Source organism: Nicotiana sylvestris, chromosome 3 (genome assembly GCF_000393655.2).
Source record: "Nicotiana sylvestris chromosome 3, ASM39365v2, whole genome shotgun sequence".
Taxonomy (NCBI): domain Eukaryota; kingdom Viridiplantae; phylum Streptophyta; class Magnoliopsida; order Solanales; family Solanaceae; genus Nicotiana; species Nicotiana sylvestris.
In genome coordinates, this window is record NC_091059.1 from 57,824,821 (window position 1) to 57,845,077 (window position 20,257).

At 37.7% G+C, this 20,257-nt stretch overlaps 1 protein-coding gene across 2 annotated transcripts; it reads left to right on the plus strand.

Moving 5' to 3' along the window:
• The first annotated feature begins 4,175 nt into the window (after nt 1–4,175).
• Nucleotides 4,176–19,841, plus strand: LOC104241713 (uncharacterized). 2 transcript variants are annotated; one of them, XM_070170783.1, is made up of 8 exons: nt 4,176–4,461; nt 4,615–4,729; nt 5,208–5,400; nt 7,446–7,519; nt 16,390–16,539; nt 16,860–17,145; nt 19,002–19,235; nt 19,329–19,841. In XM_070170783.1, the coding sequence occupies exons 3-8, from the start codon at nt 5,254–5,256 to the stop codon at nt 19,692–19,694; spliced, it is 1,257 nt and encodes a 418-aa protein (XP_070026884.1). In that variant the 5' UTR covers nt 4,176–4,461; nt 4,615–4,729; nt 5,208–5,253; the 3' UTR covers nt 19,695–19,841. The 2 variants fall into 2 exon arrangements, with proteins under 2 accessions (XP_070026884.1, XP_070026883.1); XM_070170782.1 differs by having other exon boundaries at nt 4,178–4,461; nt 5,215–5,400.
• Nucleotides 19,842–20,257: the final 416 nt, after the last annotated feature.

Below are 20,257 nucleotides of genomic sequence, written 5' to 3' on the forward strand. Positions count from 1 at the left end.
TAGGATGCAGTGGGTTCAAGATCTGAATTATTATTGACCTTAACAATATTATCACTACCAACGCTGACTTCATTGATTCTATGGTTTTCTCTAATTTGTGATGTGGATACTCTTGATGAAAAATCTACCACGTAATCAATCGGAGAAATATAAGAAGAATTAGATCTAGTTAATTTAGATGATAAACTGATATTATCAGTTTGTTCGGGTTCATTGAACCTAATTTTAATAGTGCCATCTGAGGTTTGTTCTATTTCCGTAACCTCCGTATTACCAGTGTTTCGAGGGGCAACAACCTCTTCTATGACTCATTCTTTTGGGAAATCAATTTCATCCTATTTAATAGGTCTTCTGGTAGTCACTTTGGATTTACCAAAGTTGGTTTCTATGAGAATCGTTTCATTTTTCATATCCATTATTTTACACATAGGATTCAAAGTGTATAATGGTTTGAAATGAATCCTATAACAGATGCATATGACTTCTGTACCAGGCAAATAGTCATAACCATGTAATTTGATACTAAGTATTAAAGCATTCAAAGAATTCTCATCATTAAGGGAAATTTGCAAATTAGGATAGGCATTAAAATAAACAGGGCCATAGGTCAAACTGGTTTGCACAGTCCCTATAAGAGACTTTTTCCAGTTTTGGTTTCTGCCATCTCTGAGTGCTGCTATAAAGCTTTCAGGTAAGCCTCTTAGAGTGAGCGGCTTGAAGGCAACTTGTATTAAGCCTATATGCAAAAATCTATATGAATCCCTATAAGGGGTTAGATCACTTTCAGATAATAATCTGAATGTAGCATGATCACTATCTACCGTGAGTGTTTCTTCAGTAGTTTTAACTACTTGTTTTAAACCTATTCATTCAAAAGTACCTAATTGGTATATAACCTTAGGTTTAACCATTGGAATAGTCCACTTATTAAGTAGGTCTAATTGTTGGGGAAACTCATATTCTTCTTTTCTACTGTTTTTAACAGTATTCTTTTTCCTAATGATATTCATTAAGAAATTAAGTGTTAGACTTAAACTCTAGGTTTTCTGATACATGGCTCTGATACCAGGGAGACAACCGGAACGCTTCCGAATAGGGTTCAGGAATCGAATTACAAGAACACCAGTCCTGGCCTAGCCACTAGTCTCTAGGGAAACCTTAAACCACGATGCTCTTCACAACCCTTCAACGGCCACCTGCCTAAACGGGTTAGCAAGCACCACCGGTTAGCTTGGTACTAACCAAGGTTTACTGTCGAGACTAGTAACTGCCTGATCTATATAGTTCTTAACCCAAAACCCCATCGGGTTTGATACAGTAGACTCCTAACTACCATAAACATGAATAGCAGATAACCATCGAGAACCAATTCTAACACTTACCTATTTAGCCTGTCATTTAGGCTAACAGTACTTCAGATATGGAAGAGGGAAGGAGAAGAACAGTACCAGCAGAGAGACCCTTAGTTGTGGCCAAACGACCTTTTTGATTTTATTTCAAACTTGGAAAAATTATTATAGAAGGGGTTCTTTACAAGTAGAGAGATAAACTAGAGAGAAGGCAGAGAGTTCTAATGTTGGCTAACGCCTGCCTCTAACTAAAGAAGAGTGATCCTTATATAATGGATCTGTCTACAAACAAACAAAATGAAAAGTAAAAGTGGCCGACAAGATAATTAAAATGTGGCCAAAAGAAAAACTACATTATTGAAATCGGACAAACTACTTTTATAAAAGTAGATTCCTTCCGATAATGCAGGGACCCCTTACTTTATTAAAGTTATTTCGGGGACCTATTACTTTATAAAAGTCTTCGTTTTTTTACCCCAATAATCAATCAGTGGGGCCTTCTATTTCTTTATGCTTTATCTTTTCCTTTGTCGTTTTTCTTGGCAGAAGATGCTTCTGCACTTGCTTTCAACTTGTTGATAAAGTCTTCAATTTCTGTATCACTAACTTCCTCTGTATCTGATTGATTTTGGGCTTCTCCGGCTAAACACACATCTTCATTTGAAGTACTGCCAATAGAAACCATAGAGATATCATCTCTAATAGTAGTACCAAGATTCTTTGCTAAATCCTTTTTTATTTCTTCAAAATATGAAGCAAAGATTTCTTTCTGTGAAACAACTCCCTTCTTCATTTGGAGTCTCTTGCTGATAATTCCCAAAGGACTTAGATCTTCTTCTTCATCCTTTGTATGATCGATTTGTGAATAAGCCTCTATCTTGGCCTGTATTTGTTGTATTAACTCTTCACCATATAACTTTCCTTGTTGATTTGACTGGAGCAATTTGGATCAGAACTTATAATAGAAAATTCTGTTAAGGCAAGTAATGCCTTCACTAGTATAACCGGTCTGTACATCCCATTTCATAATCCAGGGAATAGAAAATTCAATAAAGAAATACACGGTAGCAATACCATCATAAAAGATATGATCTTTTTGGAGAGAAATAATTTTGGGAGATATATCTACCCATTGAGAATATAATCCTTTGAAGTGAGGGTTTAAAATATCTAATGATGGTCCGTATAACTTTCACCATTTGAAAAACCAATTTGGAGTTTGTTGTCCGAATAAATTAGGACAAAGTTTTATAAACCAAGAATGTCTTATCGTAGGATTTTCATATAAAAAAGTCTTATTAAAACTTTCGACATAATCCCAATAATTGAATTTGACCGAAATCTTTTGGTCTGGATGTGTATATTCACGATCTTTGAGTGTGCTGATTCCCCATTTATCAGAAGGTATAACCTTCTTAATAATAATCTTCGAAAAACTATAAATTTTTATAGTATTAGCAGGATAGAAATGCTGAATATCTGCAGATCCTGTTGTTGAGAGTATAATCTCATAATGCATTCTGTATTTGTATGCAGGAGTAGCGTATGACGCTGTATCAAAGTATCTTGCCATAATTTGCCAAGGATTATCCTTCCATTTAAGGTCGGATTGTTCCAAAAGAATTATTAACTCTTTGGATTCTTTTTGACTATAAGTCTCAAAATTGTCATTATCATCCTCTGATATAACTGAGGAGTATGTAGGTACATTAGATGATGACGTACCTTCATCTTTTTTGGATTTTATAAAATCCATAAATTCCTTGTATAATGGATGTTCGATATTACCTTCTGTAACATTAGCGGCTATAAGCCTTTGATTTCCTATTTGGGCAAGAATATTATTCTCTCTCCTATTAGTAGCTGCCCTTCCTCTTCCTCGTTGCCGAGGGGGCTTATATGTAGGTCTCATAATTTGTAGACAAAGTATTAGAACTTATTAGTTTAGGTATTCTCTAGTAAGAAAATCAGGAAGGGTATTATCAGACCCTTTTTTGTATATAATTTCAAAATCAAAAGGGGCGAATAAAGATTGCCACCTTGCAAACATTTGTTTGGAAACATCATGTTTGAAATCTTTATTAAAGATAAATTTAGCAGCCTGACAATCAATTTTAATAATAAATTTCTGATTATATAATTCAGTCTGAAATTTCATCACACATTTAACAATAGCAAGAATTTCTTTAGCTACAGTTGCATAATTTTTCTGGGAGTTATTCCATTTATCAGAATAAAATTGAACAAGGTATTCCTGTTTATCTACAGGGGAACATTGTTTCAGTATTCCGCCATAACCAATATCAGAGGCATCAGTTTTCACAACTTTTGCCCAAGTAGGATTGGCGAGAGTTAAACAGGGGAGGTTATTAACCTTCTGCTTAATTCTCTTGACTGTTTCAGTATGACTGTCAGTCCAAGCTTTAGGATTCTTCTTTAATCTTTCATAAAGAAGAGCAATGTCTTTAGCAAGGTCCTTTATAAAAGGAGAAATATAATTTAAGCGTATAATCTCTTTCCAACACAGAAACATAGTTATAAACATGCTTAGACATGAACCAAGGAACAAAAGCAATAATCTTATTATTCTTGCTAATGTCTGTATAAAAGTCATGTCTAAAAAATTGTACTAATTCAGGGGACATATTTTCGTGAAACCATTTTCTGAAAACTGCCCATCTGGGGTTTAAAAATTCTTCTAGAATTATTTTTCTTGCCGGTGAACCCGGACTAAAATCTATTTGGTTTTTAGTCATTTTTAAAACCATTTGAAAAATCCACTTCGGATGCAAAAAAAATCGAGAAAAATATGAGATCTACTATTTTGCAAGTGAAACAAAATTTGTTTTCATTGTCACACTATTGAAATTGAACTCCTCTTAGCAACGCCGCCCGGCGGCTTGCCCGGATATATGCCCTCCTGGCTCCTGCAGTCAAATCATTTGCAAATGTGCCTCCTCCTCTGTCCACATGGAGAACAAGCAAATTAACTTTTGCTGGACACTTTGTTGATATTTTCCTTAAACCAAACAATTAGATCTATCTTTCTACTGTCTTCTTCGAGCGATTGGACTCTAGTAACTCAGTTTTCTTCCCCAATTGCATTGACAAGGTTAGTTGGGCTTCTAACTAGTTTGCAATTTTAAATTATGTTGTCCAATTGCTTGTACCACTAGACAAACTTTGGGTATTGGAGCACAAAAAGAGCGGAATAAATTTTGTAATTCTATCAAACATTTTCCTCATTTCTGACTTTTTGCTACAGGGAATCACCCTTGGGGGATTGGGTTTTCCTTTTTTCTGACGGCAGTGGTATCTCCATTCAAGACTTGAATTGTAACCCCATCAAGTGAAAAAGAGAACAGCTGTGGTTTCTTTAGGTTTGTAATCGTGAGCTCTTTCTGTGGAAGAAAACGTTTCCAGTATAAAGTTTTACTGCTATATCATCTTCTGCTTATTTTCCGGTGTATGTTTGGTGACATAAGCAAGATAGAAGATAGGGTATGAGAATAGTTCCGTTATGATTTTTAGTATAAAAGATTGAAAATATTCCTGGTCGACCCTTACCCGGACCCCGCGCATAGCGAGAGTCAGATGAAGCAAGTGTGATGGGATAAGAATGCAAGTGATATGGAGTAAGAGTTGTGATATTTGTAAAGGAAATGACTTGTGCCTATTGGTAAAGGAAGTCATTTCTCCCTTTTGGCAAAAGATGTTTTCTTTTGTGCTAACCAACTACTCTAAAATTATTCATCGTCGAAAATATTATCCAGCCATCACCAAACATATAATATTCTCTAGTTTCTTTCTTTGTTTGATCAACCAGTTTTACTATTGGCATTTTTGTTATCTTATGAGGTTTCAGAGGAGGGTGTTTTTTGATGCTTGATAATCAGCTGAGCAAATGGGCCCTATATATTACATCCTTATTGCATTGCCTTGCACCATTGGTGCCATAGCGCTGGCACTTGTGCACATATACAGGCACCTTTTGAATTACACTGAGCCAACTTATCAAAGATACATTGTCCGGATCATCTTTATGGTTCCTGTAAGTGTTTCCTGACTCTTAGTGTTCTCCTCAATCTCTCCTATAAAGTAATATTTTCTTTGATAAGTACCTTTAAAGTTAAAAAAAAAAAGTAGCTTTGAAATTAGTATGTTTATGTATTTTGACATTATGTAACTTCTTCTCAATCTCACCTTTAAAGTAATACGTTTATGTACTCCTGAGCATCATGCAACTGTAGACTACTTTCTTCTTATTTATTATTCAGTCTGCTATGATATGCTAAAGATACTGGTGTAATTTAGTAATCGGAGTTGTTGCTTGACTTGGGGCTCCATATAATTTATACGACAAGTATTCTAGTTTAATTCCCACATGAATTGATCTTTAACAAATGGACTCACATATTCTTGAGCTTTATCTTTGCCTCTATGCTTGGTTGATACACCTCATTAATCAGAACATGTCTTTTGCCTTTGAGATTCATCACTTATAATGATGCACCATTATATGTCAGAATGCCATTTGTATACTATTCAGTGTTATCAAAGGCACGCTTAAAGCGCGCTTAAGCCCTGAAGCGAGGCTCAAAACACATTGAGCGCTTCGCCTCGCTTAGCAGGCACTTAAACGTTGTCATCAAAGCTCTAAGGTATACTTTTCCTTGCCAATGAGCGTAATCCTGAAGAGGCCACACTAAATAATTGATATTTCACTTTATTGTAAATTTTCTTCAATTTCTTAGTCCATACTCCCTATATTTGTATATTTGGTATTGAACTACACATACATATTTGTAGTTTTTCTTCATTTGCGCCTTTTTTCGTTAAAGCCCACGCTTTATTTACGCTTTGTGCTTAAAGCCTCAACATGCCTTAGAGATTTTTTTGCGCTTTCCCCCTTTGATAACACTGAATTACTATTTTGCTTTGTGCCAAAATTCACTGAGCATCAGGTCAGTTGAAGTTTTTGGGCCAAAAATCAGTGTTAAGCTTGTGAAGTTTTTGGTAATTAAACTTTTTTATTAATCATCAAGTAGTAAATTACTAAACTTAGCTGTGGCTGCCTCAGACAGCTATCTAGGAATGAACTACCAGACTCCACTATGCCTTTACTGAGAAGTAAGAAGCACACCTCCTAGGGAGGGTTTCTCTACTTCTCAAGCAATGTACAAAATATACTAGAAAACAGCTAAAACTTGTGAAGTTATGTGCTATGCAAGTGGATAATCATTTAGGTTCTTGAGCATTGATATTGACTGCAATAAGCTTGAGAGATAAAAAGTCCCAATTAGAATAAGCAACTTGTTGTACTTTTACAATTATAAAAAGGGTTACACCTTGGGGCCGGGTGCGTCACGCCTTCAACTAACAAGAAAGTGTTAGCATATCCTATTTAGTAGGTTAGTACCTGGCGTCCAATCTGGGGCAAGGAACTTCTTGGGGCACTGAAAGCTAGGACTACAAATTTGATTTTGAAATGTAATAGTGCATGGCTGATATACTGTGATGATTGTGTTCCTGAGTAGCATGTTTAGAGTCACTCCTTTGAGTTTTTGGTGATCTTGACACTATGGTCAAATGGGACAAATTTCTCCTCCATCTCATGCTAAAGGGCCTAATTTGGCAGAATTAGTTGTAGGATTTTGTGCTTTATTGCGTAGAGGATATTATTGTGTTCCCTCAAATCTAAATTTAAGGTGCTATATTCACAGCGAGTACTCTAGCTTTATGGACTTTTAGAGTATGTTGCATTAGTACCATTGTGTCCAGATATAAATAAATAGGATGACCTTCTGGAAATAAATGCAAAATTTGTGGGCTAATGCAACATACTCTTTCCTTATCAAAAAGAGTATGTTGCATTAGCCCACAAATTTTGCATTTATTTCCAGAAGGTCATCCTATTTATTTATATCTGGACACAATGGTGTTAATGTTAGTTAACAAATGAATGTTCCCGGTACATAGGTGCTAACTAACAAGCTTGACTTCTGAAATCCTTAAGAAATTCATAGTTACATTCCATCTAGCAATTTTTGCTATCACTTTGATAAATTAAAGTTATTCTCCTTGTCTCCATGACAGGTTTATGCGCTGACGTCATTCTTGTCACTCGTTCTAAATAAGAACGCCATCTATTTTAATTCCATACGGGAAATGTAAGTACGGTTCAATTTAGTATTTAGTGGGTTTGATGTACATACTTATTCTTCAAGTTACTATGATAAGATCACATGCTGTTTGTTCCTATTATTTTGCTGCTATTTTTGCCAATCTGATTATAAGTTTTGCAACTAGTAGCAACCATGAAGGCTAGATGGGATGATATTAATAGTGAATAGCTTAGTGATGTACATACCGAAAATCATAGTTGTTCACTATAGCAAGTTCTTTTTCACAAGCCTACTCTCTCTAGGTTGTTGGCTCTTCCTAGTTCTTTAAATCCCATGCATGTATAGTTAAATACAATGAACTTTTGATTCCTATAGTGCTGGTCTCATGAGACTGGTACTGATTACATTGAATACTCTACATTGTATCCTTTGTTAATGGGCTAGGAAGCTATTATTGACTTAAGTGCAGAGTTAGGGTTTGAAACTGCAATGTCCTTGATTTTCTGAAATGTGTTTATGCAGCCAACGGATTAGCAGGCATGACACGATTACTATGTCTATACTTGCTTTCAGCTTTGAAACATATATAATACCTTAACAGACAATATGTTATGATATATAACATTTAAGCTAAACTTGAATTTACGGCAAAAGGATTATGGATGCTTCTTCCATATCAAAGACGAAACATCATTCTTTAACGCATTGGGTCAACCAAACATGAAGACATTCAAAGTAATAATAACTAATATAACGGAAACCAGCTGATATGCTGTTGTAGGTGCTATAGTTGTTGAACTACCAAGTTAGCGGTCCAACGTTAAAGCCTCCAACAACATATTAGGTCAACAAAGCGAAAGCTTCTCAAGAAGCTTCGACTAGGAGTACGTGGGACAACTGGAAAGGCCTTAAAGTTTATTAAAGAGAGGTAAAACAATTTAGCTAGGCGCTTGTTGAGATGTAGGATAATTGAAATTCAAATAGACCACATCCTTCCATAAATTCAAATCCTCGGAGCATGAGTTGGCTCCATCCATGTGACTTATTTGGAACTACCTGTGGGTGCAACTGACCGACTTATCGTAGAGAACCGCTTGTTGAGAGAGTTGAAAAGACGCTTGCTGGATGACCAAAGAGGTATCTGTCAAAGGGGAGAAAGAGCACTCTATCGGCTCTCTAGCATGCTGAAATACTACATTTTTGTCTACCCACACCATTTACGTTGGCACAAAGGTTGGAAAACTTTACAAGAAGCTTCTTACGGTGTATATGGGGGGAGGAAAAAAACCATCTTCTAAATTGGGAAACAATGTAATTCCCTCTAAAGGTTCTGGATGAAGTTAGGAAGAGACGAGGAGGGGCAGAGGACCCAACCAAACCACTCAATCATATGGTGTAGCTTATGTAAAAAAGTACAATGAAAGGATGAGATGATTCTGTCACAGTAAGAAATGAGGATACAACTGGCTTTCGGGTGCAGAAGAAGTGCAGGTATCTTGTGCAAACTGGATATTGAGAAAGCATTAGACTAAGTTAACTGGGCATACATGTTTTCAATGCTAAGGAAAATGAGATTTGGTAGCAGGTGGATCAAGTGGATTAAATACAACTTGACTACAGTCAAATATTCAATTCTCTTAAATAGGAGCCCAGTAGGATTCTTCTCATCCCAAAAGGTTTAAGGCAAATTCTTGTTCATCCTAGCTATGGAGGGTCTTAGCAAGATGTTGGACAAAACAAAACACTTGCTTTGGTTAGATTGTTTTAGTGTTGGAAGACCTCAAGGGAATCCAATCTCAATCTCACATTTGCTCTATGCAGATGACACATTAGTTTTCTGTGGTGCTGAAAAATCTCAGGTTCAATATCTTAATCTAACTCTGCTCATTTTTGAAGCTATATCAGGACTTCACATCAACATCTTAAAAAGCATAATATACCAAGTTAATGAAGTTCCCGACTTAGAGGCTCTAGCTGATATTCTATGCTGTGGTATTGGCTCCTTCCCTGCCACATACCTTGGCCTACCATTGGGAGCCAAATTCAAATCCGTTGAAGTGTGGAATGTGGTGTTAGAGAAGGTAGAGAAGAGATTGGCGACATGGCAGATGCAGTATCTCTCCATGGGTGGTAGGCTAACTTTTATTAGCAGTGTAATTGACAGTATCCCAACCTATTTCATGTCATTATATCCTATGCCTAGCAAAGTGCTGAAGCAGCTGGACAAACTCGGGAAGAATTTTCTATGGAAGGGGAACAATGAGGGACATAAGTTTCACCTGGTTAAATGGGTCAAAGTGACTCAACCTAAAGACCTTGGTGGACATGGAATTAAAGACCTAGCAAAGCACAACAAAAGCATGTTAATGAAATGGGTAGGGAGATTTGGTGAAGAAGACACCAGCCTGTGGAAGAAGGTGGTGATAGCCAAGCACGGTCAACCGAGCCACTGGTGTACCAAACTCAGTAGACCCCCCATGATGTTGGGCCATGGAAATACATTAGCAGCCATTAGGAGGAATTTTCTCAGAATATTTCTTTCAAGGTTGGGAATGGGTTGCATGTAAGATTCTAGGAAGATAGTTGGTTAAACAACTGCCCCTTGAAAGAGAGTTTTCCACTGCTATTCTAGATTGGTAGTGACACCAACTCCACAGTAAGTCAATATAGATCAGGAAACTCTTGGGTTCCACTTTTCAGAAGGAACATGCATGACTGGGAGCTGGATAGTCTACTTGTTCTGCTTGGTATATTAGGAAACTTTACCATAAATGAGCAGACCCAAGACAGGCTTAGTTACATAGGGTGTTGGTACATGCCCATATATAGTGAAGTCAGGCTACATGCCAGTGTTGTGAAAAGTGTTCGCTTCAATGCTTAAAACGTGAAGCGAAGCGAAGCGGGAACTTGGTCGCTTCTATGTTGTGAAGCGTAGCAGGTGTTATAAAGCGTTCGCTTCTGCCAAAAAAGCGAGAAGCGACAGTAGCGACAGAAGCGAGCGCTTCGATATATTAAGGCTGCTAACGATTAAAAATTAAAAAAGCTCTCTTTTCTCAAAACATATCGAGCAGCAGAAAAAAATAGGCGACTATGGTTCCCATTTTCTGCACTTTTCAAGTTCGAGCCCAGGTATGTGATTTATTCTTCCTCATTCTTTTTCTTTTTCTTTTTCAATCTCAAAATAGCAGCGAAATGCTGCCAATTTTTTTTCCCTCCAGTTCTTTTTCTCACTCTTCTTCTTCTTTTTCCTTCACTGTTTCAGTCTTAAATTGCAGCGAAATACTGCCTAATTTTTTTCGTTTCAGTTACTGCCATTTATTTGCTTACAGTTACATAGGTTGTCTATGCAATATTTATTTTAATATTTTTTTTAATTCCGCTTCACTTCAAAAAAGTGAGCGCTTCGCTTCTCGCTTTAAGCGAAAAGGGGCTTGTCGGTTTTCCTCGCTTCACGCTCTTCACAGCACTGCTACAGGCGCACGTGCGAGCTCAATGGAATCATTGATTCTTGGCCTTGGAAGCTTATTTAGAGGATAAAGCTCCTTACAAAAGTTATCAGCTTCACTTGGACTGCACTCAAAGAAGCTTGCCTCACCGAAGACAATCTTTGTAAAAGGAGTTTTGAGCTGGTTAATAGATGCTACTTGTGTCAGCAAAACTATGAATCAATCAATCACCTATTTTTGCATTGCCTGGTGGCAACAAACATGTGGTATATGCTTCACCCTATACTGGGTATATGCTGGACACAACCACAAGGTATTAGGGAGGCAATGAAGGGTTGAAGTAGTTGGAAAGTTGACAGAACCATCAAGAAGATCCGGAAGATGATCCCAGCAAGCATTTTTTGGTGCCTTTGGCAAGAAACGAATCACAGATGTTTTGATGGCATTTCTACTCCTATCCATACTCTCAAAGCTAAATGCCTTGTGTATTTATTTTTGGAACTCTCTAACCCCGGTAAATAATGTAGTTTCCCTGGTAGATTTCATTGGCTCAATTGCTCTAACTTAGCTACTTTCTACTTTTGTCTTGTGGCTAGCTCCCTGTGCTAAGTAAGTTTTTTCTCGTAATGGAGCTAACACTTATCCTCTTTGTAAGTTTGCATCTTCTTGATGCCTTGCAATGACGAATCTTATTTCATAAAAAAAGAAGTGGAGAAATGTCTCTTATTGCAAAGCTTTTCAGCCCATCTTCACTGTACAACAACAACAACAACATACCAGTCTTATCCCACACTGTGGGGTCTGGGGAGGGTAGTGTGTACGCAGATCTTACCCCTACCTTGTGAGGATAGAGAGGCTGTTTCCAATAGGCCCTCGGCTCAGGAAAGTATAAGCACCACATTAACGAAAATATAGATAAGAAAGGACAGTACCAAAAAGCCATATAAAAGCAGAATAAAAACAACAAAGTAATAAGGTAATCCACAATGAAAGAAAATAACGGTTAGTCATAAAAATCTACTGCTGCCCACAGAAAGCGAGACTGTGTGCCAATACTACCGTTATTAACACTATAGACTACCTAATCTACTACCCTAATCTTCGACCTCCATACCTTCACTATGACGTAGCAAAACAGAAATAGTTGCCCAAGCTGGAATCTTATAGTATCTGCGTACAAGAAGATATCTGTAGGGGTTTTTTCTCTGGGGAAGGGGGGGGGGGGAAGGAGAGGTTAACAAACTACAAACTGCCCTTCAATGACAGATATCAATTACGAGAGAGAAAATTGGAATTTTCTCACGCCTCAATTTGAATTCCCATAACACTGTGGAAAGTGCCTTTATTCACTTGGATAGTAGTTTGGGGAGCCAAATAACATCAAATAATTTGAGGAAAAGAACAACTTACATTAGTTAGTGTGTCAAGTACAAGGAGCCATGAGACATTAAGCATTTGTTACTCTACCACCCCTATTACACATAGTTTATAGTGTATATTCTGAAATTAATTGGAATTTTGAGCGATGATACAAAACTGAGAGAGATGCGGCTAGTAATTATTTTTTGGTTGTAAGTTGATATGAAAAAAATATGATGCCGGTGTTGCAAAACCCTTGTTCTACGAAACGATTAGGATCTTGGATTCGTTTTGCTTATGACTTTTTTTTTTATATCTTTCTAAGAATTTTTTTAGGGGTGGGGTGGGGGTCACTTGGACTTGGAGCAGGCTTTGATTGGCAAATGCAACTTGGTAACGTATTATTTCATTCGAGTTGTGTGAAGGAGTTCAAAGTATAACCCTCCCTTTTCTAGCAATAAAACAACCTCTAGCTTTTTTGATTGAAAATTGAAATGTGGAATTTTTTGCGATTCTGATAAATGATGTTCCTGCAGTAATTTGACGTTGATTTAAATGGCTCTATTGACTCACAGTTGCTTTTATTAAAAAAAGTTGTTGATGCTTAATTAGGATATTTGGGAAAGCATGGCAAGTAAAAGCAATGAAAAACAGATACATGTGCATAACATGATCCTCAACAGAAGAATAAATACAAAATCCTCAAATACCGAATATTACCTCGAATGGAACATATATAAGATCAATAACCAACAAAATGTCACATCTCAAGTCAGAAGGACTCATAGGTATGTTGACTCCTTATCGAATATTACGCACGATTTTGCCGAGGGGAACGACCCAATCTTGTAATAATAGTGCGCAACGCGAGGTCGTATGACCCGATCCATAGACGCATCTCATAATACCGCCGAGACGAATGGCCCGATCCCATAATGGTACTACTGAGGCGTTCAGCCCGATCCCATTAGAATAGTGAAACTTTGACGGGTCATTGGCCCAACTCACGAGTATATATGTGAGTTATGAAATTCAAGAAACTTTCGAACAACACGTACAACGTGGGAGAAATTCGTAAAAAGAAGTATAATTTCCGCGACTAATCAAGTAGCGCATCAAGTATCTAAATAGCAGGCAAGTCTAGTCTTAGACAAAAACATAAATTAAAGTATCTAAGCAAGCAAGAATAACTCAAATAGTACAATTAAAACATGGTATGAGCCTAAGTCTACACATACATAATCAAGAATCTTCCATACGCACAGACATTCGTCACCTCAAACGTGCGTACTCCTATAACACGTAGCACGTAACAAATATAACACCTACGGAGTAAATTCCCCCTTACAAGGTTAGATATGAGGTTACCTCGCTCCGAAATCCGATAACTGGGTCCAACGCCTCTCTAATACCTCAAACCAATGCCAAACGATCCGAAACTAGTCAAAGAACGTGTAAGCCAATGAAAATATACTCAAAGACTCGTAATTTACATTACAAATAATTCCCAACTCTACACGAAAAGTAAACAAAGTCAACCCCGGGACCTACGCGCTTGGATTTCGAAAATTTTCGAAGATAAATATTATCCATAGCACCACGAACTCAAATATATGATTTATTTCGAATCCATGTCCAATTTCGTGGTCAAAACTCAAAAATACAATTTCCAGAGTTTCTTCCAAAATCCCACTATTTCAACCAATTTCCATATTAAAATTCATATATAATTTATGTATTTAGCTCACAATGAGTAGGAATCACTTACCTTGTGATAGATGATAAAAATGCCCCTTCAAAATTGCCCCAAAATCTCCTCCGATTAGAGAAATAAGATAAAAATGAGCAAATTCTTGACTTACTAACTTATACACTGCCCAGGCATTACCTATCGCGATCGCGGTTAAAAGCCTCGCGATCGCGAAGCAAAAACACCCCTGCCGACCAAAATAGCCTACGCGATCGCATTTGACCTTCCGCGATCACAAAACACGAACAACCCCTCCACCATGAACTCGAGAGCTCTTTGTGTCCACGAAAACCAACTCACCCCAGCCCGACTTCAACCCCTATGTGAACGCGGGCCTTGACACGCAAATGCGAAGCCCTAACTCAGGCCACTGTGAGAATGCGGAGCATCACCCCCGATCGCAAAGAACAACAAACCCCAACTCCAGATCACCCTTCGCGATCGCGACGCACCATCCGTGATCGCGATGCATACCAAAGACACCAAAAACCAGCAGCTGCAAATCAAAGGGAAATGGTCTGAATCCATCCTGAAACACACCCGAGGCCTTCTAGGACCGTGTTCAATCATACCAACAAGTCCACATACCTTATCCATACTTATCCAAAGGCTCGAAATGCCACAAATAGCATCAAAACCAAGAATCGACTATCAAAATCCCTCTCTTAACTTTCAAACTTCGCTGACCGTGTCCGAATCACACTTAGACATTCCGGATCACGACCAGACTTCACACACAAGTTCTAATCAACTATATGAACCTATCCAAGGTCAGGGAACACCACCCGAAGTCTGATAACACCAAAGTCCACTCCAAGTCAAACTTAGCAAATTCAATACCTTCAAAATGCAAACTTCCGATAATTTGAATCGCTCCCGGACCATCCGATACTCAACCCGAAGATACACCCAAGTTCGAAATCACCTTACGAATCTATAGGAACCTTCAAATCTCGATTCCGACGTTTACTCAAAAGTCAAACCTTGATCAACTCTTCTAACTTAAACCTTTCGAATTGAGAATTATTCTTCCAAATCAACTCTGAACTTCTCGAAAATCAAAACCAACTGCACATGCAAGTCATTATACATATAGTGAAGCTAGTCAATGTCTCAAACCGGCGAATGACATGCTAGAGCTCAAAATGACTGGTCGGGTCGTTAGACAAGACCGCAACAAATGTTTTAGAGCCGGAGGCTTTTGTTGACTCTCTAAGTTCGTTACCTACTCACCAGAAAGTCTTTCTTTTGGATGTACTCTGTCCCAGCATCACTTTAATGGTGGTTTTCTTACATCAATAATATTATGACAATAACCGATTTTTTTTAAAAAATCTTAGAGAGAAATGGCTTGAAACTTCCTTTGAACTACTGCAAAAACTATAATGTCTTTGTGAGCTCTTTTTGGTGTCTATGCATTGACGGAAACCTCACAGAAATTAGTTGGTGCTTACAGCATATAGAGAGGAAATGGAAACAATATTAGTCTTACTATGATCCATGTCTTGAGTATGTTCTTTGTTAGGTTAGTTTTATTATATTGATTCTTGGTTTATCTATCTTACTATGAGATCCCTATACTTGGGATGTTACACTTTTTGGTGGTTGTGTTTGTGAAACTTGACATTTGTTTAAACCGCATATATTTGAATTCAGAGGAAGTGAAGGATCATTCTTTTTTTTTTTTTTTGAGTAAAAGGGAAGGAGCATTTTAACTTCAACTATAACATACTGTATCCATATACTTGCTACTGTTGTTCTTTTTGGTGTTTGTGAGTGCATTTGACTATCGAAAGAAGAACTTCCTCAAAGCTGAGGCCACATTTCTTTGGACTTTAGAGGAAAGAGAAGGAGTGTAGTAGCTTCAATTATAGAGACTATTCTTTTTTTGGATAAATACTTCAATTACACAGAAACAAATATTGTGTATTAACACAATGTTTTGTCCCAAATTTACATTAAACACTTTGAATAAGTTATGTCTTCGTGCATGGGCTCTCCGGGATGGCGGGATCTCGATTTCACATGTTTGGCTCACTCATAGCCCTTCTACTTCTATTATCTTCAAAAATTTACATCAGTATGGCAGAGTCTGGTTTATATTTGTTTGTTGTTTTGCCTTCATTGTTTGACATTTTTAGCTCATTTGTACATATTTCACGTGTAATTGAGTCAATATTTTCTTTGTTAATTTCCATCCTATTCAAGCATGCCAAAAGAAATAGTTTTTAAGGGGAAAGGAGTGTTTGGTTATAAATTTGTATACGATTTATCCTTTGAACTGAGATGGTGCGTAAACGTTTCTCTTTGAAGCTAAATAATAAACTTTATGGATTTAATATTTCTAATTTCCATTTCAGATATGAGGCTTGGGTCATATATAATTTTCTATCACTCTGCCTTGCATGGGTAGGTGGCCCAGGAGCTGTTGTTCTAAATCTGAGTGGCCGAGTTCTAAAGCCTAATTGGTATCTGATGATGTGCTGCTTTCCTCCAATTCCTTTGGATGGGTAAGATACTCTTGCAGGAAGCCACATTTCTTTGCAATTTGTCAATAAATAGTATTCTCTCTCCAACACAAATGAACATTAATTATTTGGACCTTTTTAGTTTGTATCTAATATTTGGACGTCAATGGATTTTCAGTAGTCTTGAGCCACTTAACGACCCCCTTGATCCTTTACACCAGATTATTTTTCACCATGTTGTCCTGTTTAGTTAATGGCATAGGTATCGCGGAAATGCTATAAATTTTGTTAGATGATTCAAGATTTCATCTCGTGTTTTATATTTGGTAAACTGCATTTCTGTTGATGTCAAAGCTATGCAGGCGCTTTATTCGTAGGTGCAAGCAGGGATGTTTACAGTTTGTGATCCTCAAGCCCATATTAGTGGCAGTCACATTCATACTTTATGCAAAACAGAAATATGAGGATGGAAATTTCAGTCCAAAGCAATCCTACCTCTACCTCACAATTATCTATACTATCTCATACTCGATGGCACTTTATGCCTTGGTCTTGTTTTACGTGGCATGCAGAGATTTGCTCCAGCCATTTAATCCAGTTCCAAAGTTTATCATAATCAAATCTGTTGTATTCCTTACTTACTGGCAGGTAGGATCTTCCATCTTCCTATAAATTTATATAATCACATTCTGTATCCACCACTGAAATTGAATTGTGCTTAATTACATTTATTTACTCTCTGTATTATTTGGTAAAGAAACCTTCCATAATCTTTTATCACTGGCCTTATTGCACCAAATCTGGCATGGTTTGATGCTTTTCACTTCATTGGCTCTGTTAGCTAAAAAATTGCTTTCACAAGTAGTGGTTCTGTCCTAGTATCGTTTCACCATTGTCCAGCAAAACAATTAAAGTCTAGAACTATTATTACTAACTGCTTATTGATGCACACGGTTTTTTTTCACATAGTTGTGTTTTTTCGTAAGTGGTTATCTTTCCTCAACTGTTTATTGATGCCCATTGGGAATGCTGTTATGCCTAGAATTGTTATGCTGTTCACTAGATGGCCATTTTTGCTTGTTTCTCGTTTGACTGTGGTTTCGCATCCGGTGTCTTGTGCGATAAGAAGGTCCCACAAAGACACAGTGGTTGTTAGATCAGCTATGTTATATGGGGCGTAGTGTTGGTCAGTCAAGAATTCTCATGCTCAAAAGATGAAAGTAGTGAAAATGAGGATGTTGAGATGGATGTGGGGACATACTAGAAGAGAAATGATTAATTAAAATATTCATGACAAGGTGGGAGTGACCTCCGTGGTTGACAAGATGAGGGAAGCGAGACTAGGATGGTTCGGGCATGTGAAGAGGAGATGCGCAGATGCCACGATGAGCAGGTATGAGAAGTTGGCAATTGTGGGTCTAAGGAGAGGTAGAGATAGGCCGAAAAAGTATTGGGGAAAAGTGATTAGACAGCGTATGACACATCTCCAGCTTAGAGAGGACATAATCCTAGATAGAAGGATATGGAGGTCGAGGATAAGGGTAGAAGATTAGTAGGTAATCGAGTTTGGGACACCGTATTTGTTCCATATTTTCCATATCAATATTATTATTATTATTATTATTACTACTACTACTATTATTCTCGTATTATCTTATTTTTAGATTTCTATTGCTACCTGTTGTTTCACTTACTTCCATTTTTTTATTGCTTTGTTATTTCGATGTTGCTGTTCTTATCTTCAATATTTTCAACATGGCTTCTTCACTATTGTTTTTTTTGTTCAAACTTGCTGAGAAATGCTTTTCTTGCGCCGAGGGTCTATCGGAAACAACCTCTCTACCTCTACAAGGTAGGCGTAAGGTCTGCGTACACATACCCTCCCAAATCTCACACTGTGGGAATACAGTGGATATGTTATTGTTGTTGTTCTTGTTTGACTGTGGTGAGGTTTGTGTTACATAGGTGAGTTGCAAATGTAACTTGTTGTACTTATTCTTTTTAGTGATAACTTGATATAATTATGAAATTCTCTTATTAATTTTCCTTTCCAGTGAAGTCTTATTAAAGGGGAAATCTTAGTAGCTCAGTTGGTTGGCTACCTGAACTTTTACCTTGTTGGTGAGGGTTCGATTCCTCACCTTGTAATCTCCTCCCCCATTAGCCCTGTCCCTTAACCCCCCCCCCCCCCATGCAATAAAATAAAATAACAAACCTTTATTGAGGAATGGTTGCTTTTACCTTTTCTGCTTTTGAAATGTGGTAGTTTGCTTGCTGACAAAGCGAGGATTACCTTTTTAACTTAGCTTGGATAAGTCATGTATTTTTAAAGGGCTGGTTTTCCTTTTGTTTTTTGGTCATGCAATGGTGTGTAACAGAGCTTATACTGAAATCCTAGACAGAGAAGTACTGGCTCTTGGTTCACGGAATATATTCTTGTGTTTAAAAGTTATGTCCATTTCAAGCTTCAAGTTCTCATATCCTTCTTCGTAACTGACTTCCAGGGAGTTCTGGTGTTTCTTGCTGCGAAGGCTCGATTTATTAAAGACACCGAGGAAGCTGCAGAATTTCAGAATTTTATAATTTGTGTTGAGATGCTTATTGCTGCTGCCGGCCATCTTTTTGCCTTTCCATACAAGGAGTATGCTGGGGCTAATGTTGGTCCTTCTCATGGTTTTTTGGCTAGCCTTGGCCATGCCCTTAAACTTAATGACTTTTACCATGACACTGTCCACCAGGTAAACCAGGCAACATGCTCATTTTCTGTTTTGCCTTCTACTGTATAACCAAATGTATCTTCACAAATTTTTATGTTCTTCCACCAAATGCAGTTTGCTCCTACTTATCATGATTACGTGCTCTATAATCATAGCGAGGGTGACGAGGGAGCAAAAAAATACAGGGCGAGGACTTTTGTCCCAACTGGCACAGAGATGGATACTTCTAGGAAAAACAAGAAGATATCTGCAAACAAATTGGAATATATACAATTGTCTAGTCTCTCTTCTTCTGCTAGCAGTACTTCCGAAAATGCTGGGATTGGCTGTCAAACTGGTAAATCAGAGGCAGTGAATTCTGCATTGCTGATAGATACATCAAATAGTGTCTCATTGTCCCATGATCCCTCTCTCATTGATGTTGACTTGACAAATTATCCACCTAAGGTTCCTGCAGCTAACGTGTCTGGGACAAGCTGACAAATAGAAAATGTTTATTCAAGTGACTAATACTAGCAAAATATGTATTTTTAATGGGTCAGATGGCAGCAAAGTTGGTCACAATTGTATATTTCTTGCCCATGATTTGCAAGGCGTTGGTCACAATTGTATATTTCTTACCCATGATTTGGAAGGCCTCCGTCCCTCCCTCTCTCTCTCTCTCCCGCCCCCGCTCCCCCTCCCTCCCTCCCTCCCTCCCTCCCTCCCTCCCTCCCTTCCTCCCTCTCTCTCTCTCTCTCTCTCTCTCGTGTGAGTGTGTGTGGGTCGCATGGTTGGTTAGTGGGTAGGTGGGTGTGAAATTAGTCCCTATTGTTCTCTCGAGAATCTATTTATAAATGCTGTTTTCGTGTTTTCCATTTGATTCTACTATAGGAAGGCAATTCTATTAGGAGCTCCTCAATTTGCATTTAAATTCTCAAAAGTGAGTTCATATCTGGGTTGGTCAATTAGACATGTATTTTCAGATAACGTAGGCAGCAATCACATTACCTAGACCCTACGCCGCATATTTGCTTTCTTTGAACCGTGTAAGTGAAGTCAAG